We start from the raw sequence: 22,429 nt of genomic DNA, 5'->3' as shown, positions 1-22,429 counted from the left end.
AATAAGTTAATTTAAATGATATTTAAAACCGTTAATATTATAATATGAGAAAATATTTGATACACTCATAGTGGAGTTTTTATACTTTACAAGTAGGGTCAAGAGGTTGACAAGTAACTTATAGAAATATAGTAAAATATTTAAAAAATAAATATTTTGAAAAAGAGACACGTGATAAATTGTTAAGGCTGCTTATGAAATAAAAAAAGTACACTACCATTGCACCAAATACTAACCCTTATAATACATGAAATATTAATTTTAAATAATTTTAAGTTATTAATATAAATTAGGGATAAATATCAAAACTATACATGAATTTTGAATGTGTGTAGTCTATACATTAAATTTTAATTTGATTCAATTTTTAAAAACTGATATAACACCAATTTACGTTTATGTATTACATACAAAAATTATTATATTAATCCAATATGAAAATAGATTAATGTATTTATGTTTTTAAAGCGTGTATAATTGATTTAAAAGCATACCATTGAAAAAAAATGAAATTTTATGTGTACATGTGAACCATAAACAAAGTTTCATGTGTGTAATTACACAAAATCAAAGTTCATGAATAAAGTTATACGTAAGACCAAAGTACATCTATAATTTTGATATTTGTCCTTATAAATTATTTATAAAATTCAATTTAAATATATAAATATATCATGTTTTACATACTAAAATCACATATAAACATAATTATTATAAATTAATAAAAATTCATAATTGATAGAATAATTGATTAAGTGCAGATCGAAATATTTCTTTTCTCGTGTCTTTGTATTATTTTGGTATTAATAAATATTCAACTTAAATTATAATGAAAATATAAAAACAATTTATGGTATTAATGGTAATTCATTGTTAATAATCATTTTATTTTATTTTTAAAAAAGTTATTTTATTTTGTTAAATTCACTAACGCCACACTTTAAAATAAGAAAAATACTTACTTAATAATTATGTAACAATAAAATTGACGTTATAATAAACTTAAATTCAACAGAAGAATTATAAAGGTATTAATAATTAAACTAAATTTCTTGAAATAAAAATAAAAGAAGGTAAGAAAAATATAAAATTTAAGAAATTAATAATAAATTGTAATATAAATTATGGGTAAATGTATAATTTGAGTTATTGAAAAGGAAAAGGTTGATTTTATGTCGGGTAGCTTTATGTGATTTTATGGAGGAGATGATGGTTAGGTAAAAGCATCCATTGAATGAATTTCTGCACTACTTTTGGTAAAAAATGGTGGAATAAAGAGAGGGTAAACAAGCTCTGTAGTTTGAAATGACACTTCATTCTTCATTCACCACTTTTTCCATAAAACAAACCTTTTATTTTCTGTCACCTGCAATTCTCTAATTTACCCTCACAAAGTATCATCCAACTGTTTCAGTCCCTTCTTCTTCTTCTTTTTTCAATTTTAGAAATTTATGGAGGTCACTGGGTTCTCTTTTTGTTTTATGCTGCAACTTTCATATCTAAACATCATAAGGCCAAGCCAAAGCACTCATCTCTTTACTTTTTTAAGCTAAAAATTCTTCATCAACGAATAAACTTACAAGCTAAACCTAATTAAAAATAAAAATCCGGGCACAGACAATCCTTGAGATATTATTTGTTTTAAGCAAATCAGGTCGTTAGGGATTAATTAAAAAACGATTTCCTTTTCCCTGATTTATTGGCTTCAAATTCCAAAACTCTAAATGTGATGCTTTTGGAAACACAGCAACTGTAGTTTTCACCTTCTTCCATCACTGCTTTGCCCAAATTAAACAATTAATGTTTGTCGGCAAATTTATTTTAGGTTAAAATCTGTTTTTAGTCCATGTACTTTGATCAATTTTGAGATTTAATTCATATATTTTAAAAGTTAAAAATTTAATCATTTCATTTTTCAATTTAAGTCCAATCATATTGTTGCTAGTGGTTTATGTTTAAATTTGTCAACGTACCATGTTCTTTTTTCTAGTTAATCATATGATAACCTAATTAGTAATCAATATGTCAAATTGATAAATTTTAATAGAAATAATTTTAATAATTAAATTAATATTTTTAAATCAAGAAAGTAAGAAAACTTCTTTTTAATTTTTCAAGTATAGAGGTTAAATCTTAAATTTAATCAAAATACAGGGACAAAGTGAGTTTAAACCAATTATGTTATTATTGATTAAAATCTCCTCGATCTATGTGCCAACATTATAAATGGTTGACATCTAAAAACTCAAAATTCACATTGTCTGATTGTGGTCGCTCTTTTTCAATTTGTAATATGTACAAAAATACTTTTTAAGTCTTTATATGATTGAAATAAAATTATTTTATTAAATTCATGATATTTTAAAATAAGAATTATTCATTTAATAGTCACGAAATAAGAAGAAAAATGATTGAAGAATTTTAATAATACTAATAATTAAGATTGTATAAATTTAAAATGGAGATTAAATTTTTAGAAATAAAAAATTACAAAGATTAAATTATAAAATATGGAAAAGTAAAGAAATTCGAAACATATTTTAGCCTTTAGTATTTTATAGTTTTATTTTAATGCATGTAAAAATATATATTAATCAACCAAATGAAATCAATTTCATTAAAGAAGAAATCATCTTGTAATAATAAAATGGGATTCAAAGTGCATAAGGCGCAGTTGGAATCGCAAATTCTGCCCGTTTGCATAGCCAAGGTCGGGGCCATGGGAGATCAAACGTACCCAAGGTGCAAGCTGCTGTATAGATTCCCCTCCCCCATACATAGCAAGAGTGGACCAGGGCTTGCCTCGGCTACTTTCTTTTCCCAAACAGTAATACGACCAGAGAAGTAGGGCCATGCATGGCATGCTGCAAGTTTCAGGCGACAGCACTGCCAAAATTAACCAATTAACAAGCATGACGCTTTGTTATGTATGGTTTTAGTTTTGTCTGGTGTTGGCTTCAATTTGATAGCTTGAAGCTTTTGGGTGTTTGTGGACAATTAGAGTGGTAGGCTTCTTAAAACTTGTAACCTGCAAGAAATTCTCCCACAGAATATTGTAAAAGAAGAGGAAACAAACAAGTTGTTTTAATATTAAGGGATAGATTTAGCCATATGCTAACTAGCTATCTCCGCATGAATGGTTTGTGGTTTTCCCTAAAAGTGAACTGTGAACTCAACCAAAATCAATGGCTCGCAATCAGAGTATAAGAATAAGATGATATCTTCGGTTAACAGTGTGATCTCCTTGCCTGGGAACAGGCTAAACAAAAAAACAAACCATCCACCCTCCAGTTACAGAATACAAATGCAGTGCTCGTTAACCTACTCAGCAAGTGGAAGTGTTTGCTTGATTAAAAAAATGATGTCTTTGCAGAAACAGTAGTTATCAATAAAGTTGACCGCATGAATCATTAGATTTACAATTTATCAATTTAATTACTATTGAAATGCGACATTTAGTAAATTTGGGTTAATTTAAATTTTCATTAAGGTGTTTTTTTATGTACTTTTTAATTAGCATTAAAATTAATTTTTTTAAAATTTATGATTAATTTTTCAATAATATTATGTTTAAAATCTGAATATGGATTTTCTCAATAAATTTTACTATCATTACCTTCTCACATTGTTTTTTAAGAATTACTCATTTTCTGACCCATTTCTACCGTTGATGATCAAAATGAAAGAGAGTCGTGAAAAATAGAGAATCAAATACCTTAGTTTAAACCCCTGTTCCTTCTTGGCCACAAGATAGTTAACAATCATATATCTACTCGGTAAAATGGTCATTCTAAACGTAATACTATAGCCAATACAAAGCATGCTGCTTTTTCCATGAACTTGTCAACTTGTCGTTGATAGTCGAACCTTAACGTAGTTAGTAGCTGAAGGGGGAGCACTCGAGCTACTAACAAATGTCTTTATTTTCTGAATTTGTTTAATATAAAGTTTTTCCTTTTTCCTCTTTCCTCGAGAAACAACTTCTTTTTCCAGATATAATGATAGGTATAACTTGAAGATCAATAAGAATCCAGGAATTGATTCCACCGAAAAAGAAAACACCTCCAAAACTCATTAAGGTAATCACAAAACAGAACAAACAGAGAGGGACCAGCAAGAAAGTAGCAAACCACAAAGGGTCCAGCATGGTACACTACCACCAGGGTAAAAGAAAACTTGATCAATGGATGGTAAAGTGCATGAGCAAGGCTGTTGGCTTCCTACTTCCCTGAATACATGAAAAAAATGAACAGCTGCAGTTCCTTTGATCATACCATCCATCTCATTGAAAGTATCCCATAAGAAACTTCCAGGGGCGTCACTCGTGAGACATAAGAGCTACACCAGAAAACAACTTTGTATTAGTCAGACTCCACCATCGGTTCAGTTCTCTTGCACCAACCAGGTTTACCCCTTGCAGCCCCATTGACGTTAAATTTTACGACACCCGCGGGTGGAGGAGTCCAAAGCCGCCTGTGCATGGTGCACACTGCAATGGATGTTTCCATCACGCTCTTTCAACGATGAAAGCATCTCCCCAGTATGCTTGAGCTCAAAAGATTGACCTTTTAACTTCTTTGTGAAAAATAGCTCATCCGCCGACCATAGTGTACCTTGAAATACAAATTCGTTTCGAGTCAACCAGATCCACCACAGGAACTCACAAGGAAGGATTTAAGATTAACAGGATTATACCAAATAATAGCCCGCCAAGAGAAAATTTGCTCCAGAATACTCGGATCCACTCACACTCATCATGAGCCATTAAAAATCAGTGGAGTTTGGGCGGGGCTTTTAACTTCCATAACATGTTGTAGTTGAAATTTCCCACCACACAGACATCATTAAAAAAACACATTACATGGTGATTTGACAGAAAAGGAGCCAGCTTTGTCGTTGCGGTCCCACAAAGAAAGTAAACCACTCACATGACACACTGAATGGCACTACCAAGCCCCCCTAATCCTCGTTACCATAGGGTGTTTTTATGTATGCTTAATTGAATAATAATACCTCAAACTAATTTTTTAGTTAGGTATTTATTCTAAGCATGTATTTAAAATATAATTATGTAATTATTATGGTTCAAAACAATACTTTCTATTAACAAATTTAAAGTTAACAGATAATTAAAAATATCATGTGTCAATCTTTAATTGAGTAAAGAATTTTTTTAATAGTGATAATCACTGAAATTACCTCTCCTAATATCGTCTTCAATATTTAAATTTATGTTTCTCCTTAATAATTATGCAATATAACTTATCACTCCATTAAATATTTAAGTCCAGCCTCATTATCTGTCACGGAACAACACTCAACCTAAGAGTAAAATAGATGTCCATGTACACCAAAACAAAACTCCATCACCAATATACAACATGGCACAACAATGGGGCACAGTTGGAACAAACCCAGCAAATGTTAATCTTGTCCAAAAAAAAACCATCACCGGTTAACGACAAGTGTAAACAGTGTGGTGCGAAAGGAGGAACAGTATTATAAAATCTCTCTACATCCACTATATCTTTCATACTTGTTTTCTGTGGATCACAATTGTAGCAGGCCCAATTATAAGATCCCTAGACCCACTATGAATATTGGGTTATAAAAACTCTCGGCCTTGGCAACTGGTCGTAAACCTGACACTTGTATCTATTTATTTGACCGGATATTTATCAAAAACCAACATGTTTCTTTGTCATCAATTTGTTGTTGAAGGCTAAAACAATTATTCACTTTTTAAATTGTCAAATCACCAATTTAACTGCAAATTTAAATGAAGGGATTTTCATACAACTTCATGTCTTAAAAAACCTTCTGGCATGTTTACCATGTGCATATCAATATATCATTGTTTTAAGCAAATCAAGTTAATGTTTGTCGGCAAAATTATTTATTATTTGCGGTGGAAAAAAACACTAAATAGAGAAACGTTCTTCATCTTGTTAACAACAAAATGTGAATCAATGTGCTTACGGGTGCAATTGGAATCACAAATTCTACCCTCTGACTTCATGAAAGAAAGAAAAGTGGTGGAAAGGCCATGAGAGATCAAACACCGGAGGAGTCTGGTTAGAAGTATTAGTTATTATGGAATGGTACCATAAATGCCAGCTGTTGTATAATTTCACTTTCAGCCCATCCCATGACTAACATGAGTGGACCAGTGCATGCCGTCGGCTACTCCCTTTTTCCTAAACACTTAAACATACGACTAGAGAAGTATGGCCTTGAATGAATGCTGCAAATTTCAGGTGACAGCACTGCCCAAATTGACCTATTATCGAATATTGCATGCTGCCCTGGAGTAACAAACAGGGATACCAAATCACAGAAAATGGAACATTTCAAACCAAACCAAATTGCAAAAGTATCCTTTTAACAAGAACCTATATAGTAGATTACATGTACAACATATTTACAAAACTTAAGGAACAAATCAGAACCAGTTATTACATGAACTAAACTAAATGAAGAAAAACAAAGTGAAGCTGTCATACCATAATCCTATGGCAAGCTATTATGTTCCATGGAAATATTCGCAGCAAATTATAGACAAACCGAACACCTCACTGGAAAGCTTGCCCTATTTTCCCATAGGGATCAAAAAGAAATAAAGAATAGAGTTCACAATGCCAATGCATATAGCTTGACAACTAAAGAATGTATGGGAAGAGAGAGCTCCAACAAGATAAAATGAGAAAAGAACAACTTACATGCAAGAAGGGTATCAGAAGAATCAGAAAATAAAAATATAACACAAGTTATCATATGTCACATCCTGCCCTTCCCTGTCGCACCTTCTCTCCGACTCCGGAAGTGACTAAGAAGCTGCTGTGCCTGCAACATTAAAAAAACAATATATCATATGCTTTATGATGTGCATCCCGAAAATTCGCATTACAGAACACATTTTTCCAAACCAATCTAATTAGCTACATTAAGGAATATGATCACAATTCCGCTTACTATATTGAAATTCCAGACACAGGAGCAGACAATGCAAGGACTGTAGCATTGTAACAGAAGAAGAGTTAAAAACTAAGCTGCATACCTTTTCCTTAGCTCTTGGTGTGCCGGACTGAGACAGCGCAACTAGGGATGGAATGGCCCCTTCGTACAAAACCAAGGTACAAAACTTGGAACTGTTAAGGCATAGTTGCAGCAATGCAGAGGCAGCATTTTCCTTACCCCTTGGCGACCCTGATTCAACAACTTCAATTAGTACTGGGATACCGCCTTCCTGTACAATTGCCAAACGCCCTTCCGCAATTGTGGACAGGTTCGAGAGAAGAGCAACTGCCTTGTCAACCATCCCACTATCAGGATCCAAAAACTTGACAAGGTATTTCACTGTGCCAGCTTGCACTATACGAGCCTTATTTTCATGAAAGATTGACAAGTTAAACAAAGCAGTAGCAGCATCTTTTCTCCCTCTCAATGTTCCTGAGCCTAGAAGATTTACCAAGGCTTTTACAGCACCAGAGCGGCCGATCCTTGCCTTGTACTCTTCCAAGACAGAAAGACTGAACAAAGCAGCCGCAGAGTTTTCTTTGGCTCCATCATTTCCAGACTTTAAAACATGAATTAGCGGCTCTATTGCTCCCAATTTTGCAATTCTAGCCTTGTTATCTTCATTAATTGAGAGGTTTAGAAGGGCTGTAACAGCATGCTCTTGCGTTAGCTTTACTTCTGAGTATAATAGAGAAAGTAATGGCGCAATAGCACCACATTGACCTATAATTATTCGATTTTCCATGTTGTGCTTTGCAAGAAAGCGCAATTCTGCAGCAGCTGCTGTTTGGACTTCATTGGATAGGCTTTTAAGGTTGTCCACTAACATCTTCACATGGGAACTCGTGGTCAAATCATCACATCCTGACCCAGATTCAATGAAATAAGGGCTGTTATAATTATGGTTTCCGTTGACTGACTTTTCTATTTTTGCTCCAGAGGCCTGCAACTGCTTTCCTGTTATCCAGGAAGAAAGTCCAGATTCTTCTGTTAATGAGGAAGTACCAAGTCCCTCAGATGAAATTTCAGCTAAGTCGTTCCTTTCATGTTTCTTTGAACTACTAGAGGCACAATCAATGCTAGAAACTTCACTTGAGGCTGATTCAGTCCTGCTGTGAATAAATGACTGATTGGAGGATTGCTGATCATACTTGTCAATCTCCCTGCTTTGGTATCCATAGCATTCTTGGTTATATCTTGATGAGGTGTCAATCTTCTGCTTCTCTAAACCATTTCTACCTTCAGGGGATGATCTTGATGTGGAGCAACTACCGTTTGCAAAGCAAGTACTATCAGTATGATTTAAATCTTGAGATGATAAATGATTTGAAGGGGAAGACATCGAGACAAGTTTTGCACGGCCATTGTTACTAGAAAGTTGTAAGTTGTTTTCCTCACACCAACTTGCTACCATAGCTTTGACTATGTCATTTGGAATGAGCTTTGTATGTGTAAGTGTTTGATGGGTCTTTGGGCAAATGGACAATCCACTATCAAGCCACTTTTGGATGGAAGTGCGGTCATAAGTTTGCCCAGAAGCGACAATAACAGGATCCATCATAAGTTCCAACGACAAGGGGCAAAGGAAGCGTGGAGGTATCAAAATACCACATGTGGGTACAAAGTGCTGTGTTTTAAGCATATAATCACGTATACAAGAGATGAGATCCACAATCTGGTTGATTTGATCTAATTTCCCTTTTGCACTGTTGACTTGCACATTCATTCTCTCTTTTTCCACAGCCACAGTTTCTTTGAACAAATCCCGGCTTGACAACAAGTTGAGTGATTTGAAAACTTTTATCAAATGATCAGTGCAAGGAATAGCATCATCTCTTAGACTTCTCAAAGCCTCTCCTACATTTTCCAATGATCTCTCCTGCTGTAGACGTTTAATTTCCCGCATACAGTGCTGAAACAATTGAATATTAGTTAGTGTCACTACACAAAACCGACACAACACTGAAAAAGTTATCTGCCTTGACAATTTCCAGAAGGACTATAAAATTTGTAGAAAGAAAATGACTACCATTTCTTTTTTCATCCAAACATAGTATGAAACAACAAATTCGATCTTTTCTTCAATACTTGAAGTGGATGATGACGACTTCGAATTCGATCTATATAATATGTGACATAACTGAAGTGAAGTGAAGAGCTTTGCATTTTTATCAGAAAAGGCTCCAAAAATGGGATAGCATTTATTTTTGTCATCCAATAATGGCATGAACAATAAATTTGACCTTTTCCGTACCTGAACAGTGGTTATACTTGAAGTGGATAGTGATGATTGCAATGATCTATGTAATACTCGACATATCTGAAGCGAAGAGCTTTGCATTTTTATCAGAAAAGACTCACTCTGAAGAACCTGTATATGTTTTTAAAACATAAATAAATAAATAAAATGAAATATGATAGTAGTAGAAGCCTAAGAGCCCTACTTCTTTTACTGAATAAGGTATACATAATTCATCTCAATATCCAAAATTCAAGCTTGGCTTCTCTGTTTTATTTGAAGCAATGCCATTAAAATATGCTTGGATACTGGTTTTAAAAAGTGAACATAGAAAAGCATAATGAGCAAAAACTAGAATATGATCATAGAACAGTGATGTTACAACAGAGTGTCAGTACAGATTGAAATTAAACTTACCCTGTGGATTTTGCTCATATTATAACACCACTTCTCCACGAATTCTCGAGCCTCATTCACAAGCAAATCTAGCTCTTCACACTCTTTATATAGAGTTTCATCTGAAGGTATCTTGCAATCAACAATATCATCAAGCAGTGGTTTTAAAATTTTTAACACAACAACCATATTTCTGTAATTCTTTTCCATGGGAACAACTTTTATTGTCTGGCATGATGTGAGATGAATAAATCGAGAGATGCTGTTGATGAGATATCTCACAGAGGTTGTTTCCATCTGACCTGTAATGTATGCAGCAAATCAGAATTTATTAAAAAAAAGCCATTGAAGAAATTTGAAGTTTGCACCATTGTCGGTGTTGTCTTTTACCCATAATCTAAGGTAGTCCAGTCTTCTACATTTCGAGCAAAAGGATAAAGATCAGATATTTTTACAAATTTTCATAGCAAGTGAAAGGCTTTTGATTGATGTCCATGGGGAACATAGACAAACACATGCACTGCTACTGGAAATTGTTCACCAATGCCATGGGAAACCTTTTATCAAATTCACTTTACAAAATTTAAATTTCCAATTTAAAACAAGCAAATTTTAATAATAAAAAAAATCGAGTATAAAGAAAAGGGCTTTTTGACTAATGTCACTGTTGACTTTTTCCAGTATGGTCTAAAATCCTTAGACTTAGCTATCTAACACAAATTAAAGGAAAGAGGATTTTGATTGAAAAACAAAGAAGCTTTATAAAAGTGTGTATAAATGTATAATACACACCTCATTGTTTCTTAACAGAGCTAAAGTGACATGGATAGAGAATTCTTAAAACATTAATATGAAAAAAAAAATTCATTCTTCATTTACTAGTTGAAGAAAAGTAAATACAAATTTGAAGTACAACAAAATCAAAAGCCAAGTTTAACAGAGTTAGCAAAGCTTCCAACCAAAAATGGCTAATCAGTAAACTCACTCAACCTGGGTTTTTTTTTTTTTTCTTACACTCAGTCTATTAAAAATATATATTTCAAATGCTACATCACAGCAACAAGAACAAACAGCACTCAAAAATAACATTCACATGAAACTACAAGAGCTTCCCAGTGCTTAAATCCAATTTATATAATGAAAAACACACCGACATATTATTTCACCATAAAGAAATATATATACCTCTTTCTTGAAGTGGGTTTAAGCTGGTGAAACGAAGAAAGCAAGGATCTTGATGTACATTTGAGTAATGACATAAACCTGAAAAAAAAATCAAATATTAAACCCTGAAGCATTAAACATGACAACTTCAAGCTCAGCTTTTTTTTTCTTTTTCCCCAGAAAAGTTGCATGAGGGAGAAAGCTGACAGAACTGGAACCCAATAAGGAAACACACAAAAAGAAAAGAAAGAGAAGGTTGAACTGGGCGGGACCCCTATTTGGTTGAAGATTTGTCAGGAGGAGACTTGTAATTAATTACCATTAGTATTTAATCAAATGATTACATAAAACAAAGAGTTTCAAACAAAGTGTTACAAACATTTGAAGTAACGTTTCTACTGAGGCAATTTGAATTTCGAGATTAATTTTATTTTTATATATTTTATACGATAATTGCATGTTTTAATATGGTTGGGTTAAATGATAAAATATATGATAAAATATTATTTCTATCAAAAAAAATATATTATAAAACACTAATTCTTTAAAAAATAAAATTTAAACCCCGTAGTTCCCATTCATTACAAACTGACACAAGTACAAACAAAGACAAACTTTCAGGTCCCTTAGCTGCTTTAATTATAACAGATTGCCCCATTTTTTGGTCCTGTTGATCCATTGCCAGCTATCAAACATATTTCCTGAAGATGAACCAAACCTCTCGAAATCATCCCCTTTTTCAGTTCATAAGTTGCATCATGTCATGTGTCTCCCCACTTCCATCTTTTTCGTGGGAAATTACTGTCATTACTTTGTTTCTTTTTGTACAAAACTAGTTTATAAACCTCCTAAATTACCTTAGTTAATGGAGGTCACACAAGTCAATCACTTCACCTGGTTAAAAAGGGTTTGCTTAATGACCCAAATTAATTGCTCAAACTCTTTCTAACTGCTTTGACTTCTATTTTAGTTTTTCAGAAATACATGCTTGCAAGTCCCACTTCCTTTTTAACAAATCACATCAGATTACATTAGTCACCCCCCTTGATCATACAAATTATTATTATTATTTTTTCTCTTTGCTTTTATATTTAACTTTGGACCGACACGGGTTTAAGATTCCAAGGCTTCATTTAAGGCTAGCTTTACTTTCAAAACTACCTTATCCCTTATCCTAATCTACCAATATCTTCAAGTGTCGGTCACATGGTCAATCCAGTAGCAAACAACTAGAAATGCATACGTCTCGACAGTAAGTGGCCTTACAGTTCAATCAATCTTTATGATTCCTTTCTCGACGGTAATCTCAAACCCATGATCGTGGTAAATTTTCACTCACAGTGAAAAATAAAGTGATGCTTCGTCCTATCAATCTGGCACTACGAAACTACAGTAAATTTGGACTGTAGCAAGGAGTAGGAGATCCTGGAGATGTGGGAAGGGTCTTGCTGTTGCAATGGTGGACTCCTTTTAGTGCTTCTACTTTTTAAGACTAAAATTGACTACTTTCCTGGCCAAGACATCATAAAAACATGAGCTTTTTTTTTTCTCTGCAAGACATGATCCTTAAAATGCTCCTTTTCTTTGTTTTTGGTAAAGGGAGATTTACAGCGATTACTTTTATAACGAAACATACACATGTCTGAAAACAGACAGAAAGGCAAACCTGTCAGAGAGTTACTGATTCACTTCCTTCAGCTTCAAGTTATATCACTCAAATCATATGAAGTTTCTAGGAATGACACGGATAAGGAATTGTATATTTCAGTAAATAATGTTTTTCTTAGTATATGATAATGTCATTTACAGTAACTTGATTTCGTAACAAAAACTTTAAAATTTCAATAAGTTTAATCTGCCATGCATAAGACAATCCATGTGCATTATTGGTTTTTCCATCCATCATACGGTATAGAGCCTTATAACTTGATGTATCTTGCTTCGGCAAACGGGGCATAGTCCATTTTTGGCCTTTATCTCATTTAAGCAAGACATGCAACCAGCCATATGACCACAGGGGATGCATGCACCTTCTACTGGAGCTTCCCAACATATTATACAAGAGGAAGAACCATCTCCTTTAGCATCATTTGTGGTTGAGGCTCTATGATCTGTTGTTGTTGTAACAGGCAAATGCACTGGATTGAAATCAATTGAAGGATAATGACTTGGTTCTTCAACTAAAACATCATCAGGAATTGGTGGAGCAGATGGAGACATGGAAGCATTGAATCCACTTGTTTGGACATGGGCAGGATGATCCAAGAGGCTTTGGACTTGATGACTTTGTTTACCAGTAGGTCTAGAATCAGGCACAGCCCAGTCGTTTTCTTTTTTAGTTCGTGCATCCATCCAACCACTGTGATCTCCAAGGGTTTGGACAGTTGGTCCAGAATCTAACACACCCCAACCATTGTAATCCTTTCTGGTTGGTCCATCCATCCATCCTGTGTTACCTAGCTCTGAATGTTCCCGTCCATCAGTAGGACCCCATCCATTATAACTTTCAGCATTTGTAGAAATCTCCCAACCGTTTGCATCAACTGCCCCAGAGCTCCAGTTATTATTACGTTCTGGAGATTCAGCAACAGTTTGATGTGCATTTGCTGCACTTGAAGTTTGGGTATCAAAAAATGTTGGGGACGGGACAACCTAGAAACATTGCAGCTCTTGTTAGTATGGAAGATGCTTACTGTATGTTATATAATGCAATTTATCAAACAAAGCGAAGAAAAAATAGTACTGTTTGTGAAACATAAAACACTACTTTCCAAAACTAATCCAACATAACCGTCGAGTTACTTACAACAAAATATTCTAAGTCCCCCACTGAAAAATGACAGAAATTTCAAGAAAACAAATTGCTCTTGCCTGACTAACTTGATTTCTGAACAAATGAAGGTGCTAAGTCATAAACCAGACCTCAAGCAATCCTCTTTAACAGACCAAAGGACCAAGCACATGCATTTTTACCATCACTCCTCTAATTTTATAGCCTCCATAACTTGAAGAGCAGCATTCAAAACAATTTATACTGAAATGCTCAGAAAAATAACAAAATCATGTTTTCCACTCTTAACTGTTCACATTTGAATCCAAGCATAAGTCTATCCCAATCTAATTGAAACTAGACCAATTAGAGCTATTACAATTACAATGATGCAATGACTCTATTTTCACAAGAATGTATTGTGATGTAGTTTACCTGAAATTGTGAATACAAATACACATTTTGAAGTAACACTAGTTGATACGAGTCACAAAAGCCCAAATTCTTGAGGGCAAGGCCCAATAAGAAGATTCCAAGCCCAATCAAGAAATCCACCCATACTTAGTTGAAAATCAGGCCAAATTGTCAAAGTGGCCCAAGTTGTAAAGTTTTATTTTTATTTATTTATTTTATTTAGTTTAAATTTTTATATTCAGTCCAAGAGTCCCAAATAAAAGACCCTTGGCCGAATTTCCATATTAAAATAATTAGGAGTTTTTTTTAGTTTTAGTTTTAGTGTTCTAATTAAATTAGGAAAACATTTGAAAGGCCTATTTATATGGCTTGGCCAGCCACCCTACATTACATTACAATTACATTGAAAATTTCAGATTTGATTTGAGTGAAAATTCTCTTTGAGTTCTTCAAGGATTTTCTCTTAAGTTTTCTTTAGAAGTTGTTTTAACAATCTTTTTGATTGTGGGAGCCATCTTCAACCTTCTTCTTGCCATTGATATTCTTTGGAGGGGAGATTAGAGCCGTTTGAAGGGAGTTGTGAGATCTTTCGAGATTTCAAGGCTTCTTAGGACTTATCTTTTAATTTCTTACTGTCAATTCTTTCTTTATTTCTACTTGTGCTGAATCATTATCTAATCTATTTTCTGTTCTTCTTGTGTTTTCAGCCTTTTTCTATCTTAAGGAATCAGCCCAAAAATCCCCAATTTCTAGGGTTTTTCCATACTCTTTTTGGGTGAAATTAGATTGTCGAAATTTGGGGAAAACTATCTTGGTGTTCAATTGGGCAGAATCACAATCTCCTTGAGGGTTTCAAGAACCCTAACACTTATTTCTATTCTCAATTTGATTCTTTGCTGATTTGGGGATTTTATTTCAGATCTGAAAATTCAAAAATTTAATCTTTTAATTTTCTGTTTCGTTTCAGATCTAATTGTTTAGGGTTTTCGTAGGAGTTTCTCGTGACTTGGCAACTCGATCTTGGTCCGCGCGCAACCCCGTATCATTTGGTATCAGATTTTGGGCGTTTTGGGTGTTCTTGGTTGATTTCTAAACTGATCTCTATTTTTTAAATTACAAACAGCAGTTTTACCTAGAAAAATTTTCGAAAAAAATTCATTTGAGTGGGTAAACGTTTTCTGATTGATCTGAAATTTTACATACATATTTTTGGCACTGTTATTGAATATAAAAAAATATTTCCCGCAAAAAAATAAGTCGAAAAAGTCAAAAAATTGAAAAAAGACGAAATCCAATAAAAAATTAAAAAAATATTCAGTGGGTTGAATTTGGTGCCCAAATTTTCCAGATCAAAAATTAAATATATAAGGACACTCCAGATTTAATTTCGTGATTTTTGGAGATCGGGAACACCTCGAACGAAGTTGTCAAGTTATTCCGCAGTTTTTCGGGTTTTCTGTTTTCAGCAATTTTTATTGATTCTTAGCTGTAGGTTTTCATTTGTTTACCTTTATTCTTCCTTTACGTTATCTAACACCTTCTTGTTTCTTGTGTTAGTAGGATTTAAACGTGTGCACAACTTCTTCCTCGGTGCAACACGAATCAATTGGTGTCTCGTCAGTTTTTGGCATCCTAGTGCAAATTAGGATTCTTTGGTAGTTTGGTTCACACTCTCTAATTGGTTGATATAAACTCTGATAAAGAACTCACAAGATTGAATTCGACCTCATTGAGAATTTGAATTTTCTTTTGAGTGATTAATGGTGAGGTTTGCTAACTTTTATTTTTGAGTGTTGAGTGTTTATTTTTTACAGGTTTTGAAGATGTCTAAAGGTGATAATAATGATGCACTTATGAAAGTCCAACAACAGTTAGATGGACATACTGCTGCAATCACACAAATAAATGCTACACTTCAAGCATTGAATACTACTTTGAATGAGGTACGAGTGAATCAAAAACATCAATATCGAGATCCAATTAGGGAAGATAGGGATAACCAACCCCAAAGGCGCGGCCCTCGACGTGTCACTAGAATGGATGATGATTTTCATGATCGTGGACAATCATCTTTGGCAAAACCAAGGAGCGAGCAGCAACGAGAACATCTCTTTCATACTCGCTGCCATGTACAAGGTAAGCTTTGTAGAGTTATTATTGATGGTGAAAGTTGCTCGAGCATAGCCAGCACGACGATGGTGGAAAAGCTTTGCTTAACCACTACCAAGCATCCACAACCTTATCAACTACAAGGGCTTAGCAACGAAGGCCAATTTAGGGTCACTCAACAAGTGCGCATCGCCTTTTCTATCGGTAAGTATCAAGACGAAGTTGTGTGCGACGTAATGCCTATTCAAGCCTGCCATTTGTTGCTAGGAGAACCATGGCAACTGGATCGAAAAGTCACTCACGATGGTCGTACCAATAGGTATTCTTTCAAGCATCAAGGAAAGAAACTCACCTTAGTGCCGCTCACTCCGGAACAAGTCCATGAGGACCAAATCAAACTGAAAAATTCTGTTAAAACAAGTGAGGAAAAAGAAAAAGAGAATGAAAAAGAGCAAAAAGAGATTGAGAGTGAAAAAGAAATTGAAGAAAGAAGAGAAAATGAATTAGAAAAAGAAACAAAAGAAAAAGACGTGGAAAGGGTAGTGAGGAATGTTTCCACTAACCAAGATATGAATTTTTCTTGTGTTGCTACTTTTCAGGTTCCCGAAAGATCGAAAGATAACTTTCAACTTCAATACCTCTCAAATGGAAGACGCTTTCATACGATCAACTTAGGCAAAGATGAAATCACACTACATGATCCCGAAGGTAAGCGAGGTAAGGAAATTTTAGAAACCGAGTCCAGTGCAGATTTGAAAATTATTGATAAAACTTTTGGTGACTTAGTTCTTAAAAGATCCCCTCATTTTGATCCGATTAATTGTTACTCTTCGATTGTGGTTGATAAAGTCATTACGAAAAGAAGCGTGATTTGTTATTCTCTTGATTTACCTTATGTAAAATCCTTGAATTTGTCCAAATCTGTTTTGGAGAATAAGGTAACGAAATTTTCCAAATTTGTTTTCAATTTATATTCGTGCCTTAAACAGTTTATGTGGTTGTACATGAAGTTTGAGTTCCATTTGACAAACGTTAACTCAACAACGAAGATTCGACTACACTATGCCCCCGATGAGCGAAGGTTTGTTTTAAATGAAAAAGGTAAAATCGACCCTCATTCTTCTGCTTATCGAGGTAAGATGCTTGAAACCTTTGAAACAGTTTTGTACTCCTCGGATAGTGATAAAGATCGTGTTGATTAACACTTAGATCGAAACGTGCTTAACTGTCCTATTTTATTTATTGATGATCTATCTGTTTTGATGGTTGATAAAAAGATTCTTGTTTTTGATAATGCATGTGTGAGTGAATCTATAGACCGTCGATTAATGCATGGTATGATTATGCAACTCTGTGAACCATGTGAATCTTTTCAAATACCTACTTGTGACGATTATGTTTACCATTTGATTTATTACTCGCAATTTATTTATGGTTTGTGGGAACAATGTGAGACGACTGAATGCCTTAAAACATGTCCATCTTTTTTTCAAATATTTGACGAGGCAGTGGTGAGTAAATTAGATTGTTTGCATGGTAATCTGAATCTGTCCATTCACATGCGTTATACCTGTTCTGTTATGCTTATGATTGGACTACAAGCTTGTTTCCGTTGCTATTTACTATCTCATGGCTATTCTTTTCAGTGGACTCAATTGCCATTAGTCCCGTTCGATAGAGGAAAGTCGAGTTCATTTGATTTTTCATATTCGAGGACGAATCTTTTTGAGGAAGGGGGGAATGATACGAGTCACAAAAGCCCAAATTCTTGAGGGCAAGGCCCAATAAGAAGATTCCAAGCCCAATCAAGAAATCCACCCATACTTAGTTGAAAATCAGGCCAAATTGTCAAAGTGGCCCAAGTTGTAAAGTTTTATTTTTATTTATTTATTTTATTTAGTTTAAATTTTTATATTCAGTCCAAGAGTCCCAAATAAAAGACCCTTGGCCGAATTTCCATATTAAAATAATTAGGAGTTTTTTTTAGTTTTAGTTTTAGTGTTCTAATTAAATTAGGAAAACATTTGAAAGGCCTATTTATATGGCTTGGCCAGCCACCCTACATTACATTACAATTACATTGAAAATTTCAGATTTGATTTGAGTGAAAATTCTCTTTGAGTTCTTCAAGGATTTTCTCTTGAGTTTTCTTTAGAAGTTGTTTTAACAATCTTTTTGATTGTGGGAGCCATCTTCAACCTTCTTCTTGCCATTGATATTCTTTGGAGGGGAGATTAGAGCCGTTTGAAGGGAGTTGTGAGATCTTTCGAGATTTCAAGGCTTCTTAGGACTTATCTTTTAATTTCTTACTGTCAATTCTTTCTTTATTTCTACTTGTGCTGAATCATTATCTAATCTATTTTCTGTTCTTCTTGTGTTTTCAGCCTTTTTCTATCTTAAGGAATCAGCCCAAAAATCCCCAATTTCTAGGGTTTTTCCATACTCTTTTTGGGTGAAATTAGATTGTCGAAATTTGGGGAAAACTATCTTGGTGTTCAATTGGGCAGAATCACAATCTCCTTGAGGGTTTCAAGAACCCTAACACTTATTTCTATTCTCAATTTGATTCTTTGCTGATTTGGGGATTTTATTTCAGATCTGAAAATTCAAAAATTTAATCTTTTAATTTTCTGTTTCGTTTCAGATCTAATTGTTTAGGGTTTTCGTAGGAGTTTCTCGTGACTTGGCAACTCGATCTTGGTCCGCGCGCAACCCCGTATCACTAGTGTTCCTCCTATAAAAGATAAAAGAACCTATTTCCAAAGATGATTTATACGCTCATTTCCTCCCCATCTGATCAGATAAGAGTTTTGCTTTTCATAATGAATTAAATATCCAATGACACCATTTTTATCACCTCTCAGAATTTCGAACATGCATGTATTCAGTTCTTTTTTGCACAAAAACTAAGAGATACAAATTTCAGCAGGGTGATATATAGAATCAACTAAACCTGAATATTTCCTTTGCATGCACTATACAACCATTGAAGCTGCTGCTTGTCTCCCTCATTTCCAGATGCAATCTTGTATCGAGTTTCTAACAGATAAAAATGGAATGAGTAAAAAGGCTCAAACACCAAAGGATATCATACACAAAAGGACTGTTGGTGAATACAATGGGAAAATGAGAAAGCCAATGCCTATTTCACTTAACAGTTAGATTTACGACTGCATTCATTCATTGCTAAACAATTTGCTATCACAGAATACTTCCAATTCCAAAGCTGCAAATTAAATAATCAATGATGAAGTTTGCCTCATCTTATTGATATATATATGTATGACAAAACAATGGAATGATAAAAGAGAAAAAGAGCAACCATAGACCTGAACTTATGCGTTTAATCAACCATTTCTATATTAATCATATTTATATAGAAACCATCAAATAGCAAAGTTGATCATATCACTAGAATAACAAGCATGATGCAGGAGCTTTACAGATGCATAAAGGTCATATGCAACACCAAAACATGGAACAACCAATTCAATTAATAACATTCAATGCCTAAGGAGAGCAAAGAACAATAAGAACCATAACATGACTAAGAGTATCCTTAAACACAGCCAAATACTTACCAAATCAGTTTCTTATCAGAAAAGGAAAAAAAAAAAAAAAGGGACAATAGGTTCGGCTATAGGAAGTTTACTGGTTGTCTGCTCAAATATGACAAGTGCTGGATCTGATTCATGAAATTTGGGTTCTTCAATTTTGGCCTTCCAAAGAGCAATGACCGTATGAGGCTGGGCATCCTGCTCTTATCAAGAATGTAGATATTAAATATAAATATATGACATTTTTAAAAGATATATCTATGCCTGAAAGGCAAACTTAAAAGGAAAACAAAAAGGGGATTATGACATTATATGATGAATAAAATGGCTATATGAACTTCTCTTCACAAGTTATTTATTGAATAATTCTCAAAGTCAGACTATATTCTTCCAGGGGACTAGGGTAAAGGGCAAATTGAGTATTAGAAAATTTAAAGCATTGCGTTGAAAACAAGATGACCATTTTAGTGGCCTAACCTGAAAAGTGGAATATATTGCAAGCTCAAATCTGGGAGGCCTTATGGGATTACCAGAACCACAAGGTATAATCACAACCCAGCTGCAAGAAAGCACATTAATTAGTACACAAGTAATGCATTTAAGTGGACTTGATCAGTTAACATTATATATATAGTTTTAATGAGCATCAGTTATGCTCTAGATAAACTAAAAAGTGTGGAAAATATCAAGAAAAGTTGGATATAAAGGCAGTAAATGTACATTGTACAGACGTTTTCCTTGATAACAACTGAGGAGCAAATCCACCAAGGAAGCTTGGACCGTGAAACTCCCGAAACCAGCCAGAGAAACAGCAAATATGATTCTGGATAGAACAACACATGCATGAAGCCTAGGAAAAAACCTACTATAGCAAAAAAAATTAATAAATTATGCACATATTTCCCTCAAGCGTACCTCAATTGCACGGACAATATTTGTACACCCTTTATTTCTGGCAACCTCAAGCGGTGTCTGACAATCATCATTCCTCAATAAAAAATTAGCTGAAAACATTAATGTCAAACAGGAGCTTATAATACCGAACTAGATCATAATTCCCGAGTTAAGCAAATAGGAAGACATACCGCCACGAGAAAGAAGCAGCTTAACAGTTTGCTCCAGGCCTCTTTTTGCAGCATGATGTAATGGGGTCCCTGCATTACGTCCTGCGAATGAAGGTTAAATAAGAAGCAGAGTTAACACAAGATGCTTTTTATTACCGAGGAAAAAACATAAAAAAAAAACACAACTGTTCAATGTTTATCCACCCAATTCAGAATATTTTTAACTTTTAATTATAAAGCGAGAGTGCGTACACCATGCAACAGAGTATATAACTTGTCCAGAAATTTAGAACTTATTACAAAAACGAATCTTGGGCAAAAATCAAAATATACCATAAAAAAAAACCTACCAGGGCGGTAAGCATTGACATTGGCACCCATTTCAATCAGTGTCTTGACCACATCTATTAATTCAGGATTCATGCATGCCACAATGAGGGCAGTCTTTCCATCTCTGTCTATCCACTACTTCACAAAAACAACGACTATAACTTTCATAATTTCATTATACAAAACACACATATAAACAAGAATCAACGATAAATGATCAAATTACTTCTTTTTTTACTTATTTTCTGCTTTTCAGGGAACCACGAACGACACCCAGACTTCAACATGTACAATTTAAGGCGAACTGAACAACAAACCAACGTTCCCTAAAGGCCAGCTCTTTATCGACTTTCCATCAAAATTACCTTAGAAAACTGACTGAATATAACTACGTAAGGGGAACAAACAGTTGAAGTATACGCACCTCAAGGCCAGCACCTTCTCTGCAAAGAGCTTTAATGTCATCGACGTTCCCGGCAATTGCAGCCTGATAAAGCAACTCGTCTTTTGATTGCTTTTGGCGCATCGTATCAAATTTCTGACCCATCTATAAGCTTTTACCCACAAATATTTTTGAAGCAAAAACAAGAATTGCACCAGAGGTTTGAAGGAAACGAAAGCGGGTGGTAGTGGTGAAGATTTGTTGGACGAAACTTCTAAAGAAGTTGTAAATATTGCATTGTATTAATTGGAGGACAAACGGAAACAAAGAGTTGAGGGAAGATAATTTGTCAGATTGATACGGTGAGAATAGCCACACCTAAACAGCCAAGTGGATCCATGTTCAATTCCATCACATTTTCATAATATTAAACTAAAATTAATAAAAATGTAAAAGATTGTTTATTTAATAGTTATCGTTTCGAAAGTAAACGATTTTAATAAAAGAAATTGCATATTACTCAATTAATAATTATTGATAAAAAAATTTAAAGAAAAATGTCAACAATGATAAAGACTGTATTGGAGGATAACAAAAAAAAAAAGTTGGACAATATAAAAAAAATTAAATAATGTTTATAATTTTACTAATATAAAATTTTTTCACTATATTATGCCACGCCAACATTAAATACTTAAACTTGGATGAGCTCCAATTACTTAAAATATTATTTAATTATATAAATTATTACAAGTTTTATATTAACTAAATTAGATAATATTTGTGCAATCAAGTAAGAGAAATGATTGTATGAAACAGTGACGACACGAGATCTGTATAACTTTCTAATAACTTTATACCACATTATTATTTTTATCTTGAATTTCAGAATTTTATTTTGAATTTTAGTATTTTAATTTAGATTTGATTTTTTCAAGATAAAATATTAAATTTCAGGATAAGAGTACTAATATGACATAAAACCAT

The 22,429-nt window shown here is 33.9% G+C and overlaps 2 protein-coding genes across 4 annotated transcripts; both read right to left on the bottom strand.

Annotated features, from left to right (window-relative positions):
- Positions 1-6,376: 6,376 nt before the first annotated feature.
- Positions 6,377-11,083, bottom strand: LOC107923879 (U-box domain-containing protein 3). 2 transcript variants are annotated; one of them, XM_016854048.2, is made up of 5 exons: positions 10,838-11,083; positions 9,674-9,954; positions 9,272-9,388; positions 7,058-8,929; positions 6,377-6,843 (listed from the first exon to the last, which is right to left on the bottom strand). In XM_016854048.2, the coding sequence occupies exons 2-5, from the start codon at positions 9,947-9,949 to the stop codon at positions 6,778-6,780; spliced, it is 2,331 nt and encodes a 776-aa protein (XP_016709537.2). In that variant the 5' UTR covers positions 9,950-9,954; positions 10,838-11,083; the 3' UTR covers positions 6,377-6,777. The 2 variants fall into 2 exon arrangements, with proteins under 2 accessions (XP_016709537.2, XP_040937092.1); XM_041081158.1 differs by lacking the exon at positions 10,838-11,083 and adding an exon at positions 10,043-10,797.
- A 1,472-nt stretch (positions 11,084-12,555) lies between these two features.
- On the bottom strand, positions 12,556-21,803 carry LOC107923358 (putative E3 ubiquitin-protein ligase XBAT34). Of its 2 annotated transcripts, none has more exons than XM_016853558.2 (9): positions 21,485-21,803; positions 21,081-21,195; positions 20,752-20,832; positions 20,582-20,670; positions 20,398-20,489; positions 20,144-20,225; positions 19,762-19,864; positions 19,063-19,148; positions 12,556-13,468 (listed from the first exon to the last, which is right to left on the bottom strand). In XM_016853558.2, the coding sequence occupies exons 1-9, from the start codon at positions 21,605-21,607 to the stop codon at positions 12,719-12,721; spliced, it is 1,521 nt and encodes a 506-aa protein (XP_016709047.2). In that variant the 5' UTR covers positions 21,608-21,803; the 3' UTR covers positions 12,556-12,718. The 2 variants fall into 2 exon arrangements, with proteins under 2 accessions (XP_016709047.2, XP_040937091.1); XM_041081157.1 differs by having other exon boundaries at positions 20,582-20,638; positions 21,485-21,503.
- Positions 21,804-22,429: the final 626 nt, after the last annotated feature.

Source organism: Gossypium hirsutum, chromosome A11, assembly GCF_007990345.1.
Source record: "Gossypium hirsutum isolate 1008001.06 chromosome A11, Gossypium_hirsutum_v2.1, whole genome shotgun sequence".
NCBI lineage: Eukaryota > Viridiplantae > Streptophyta > Magnoliopsida > Malvales > Malvaceae > Gossypium > Gossypium hirsutum.
The sequence above is the reverse complement of the archived record's forward strand: the minus strand, read 5'-3'. Positions and strand labels throughout refer to the sequence as shown.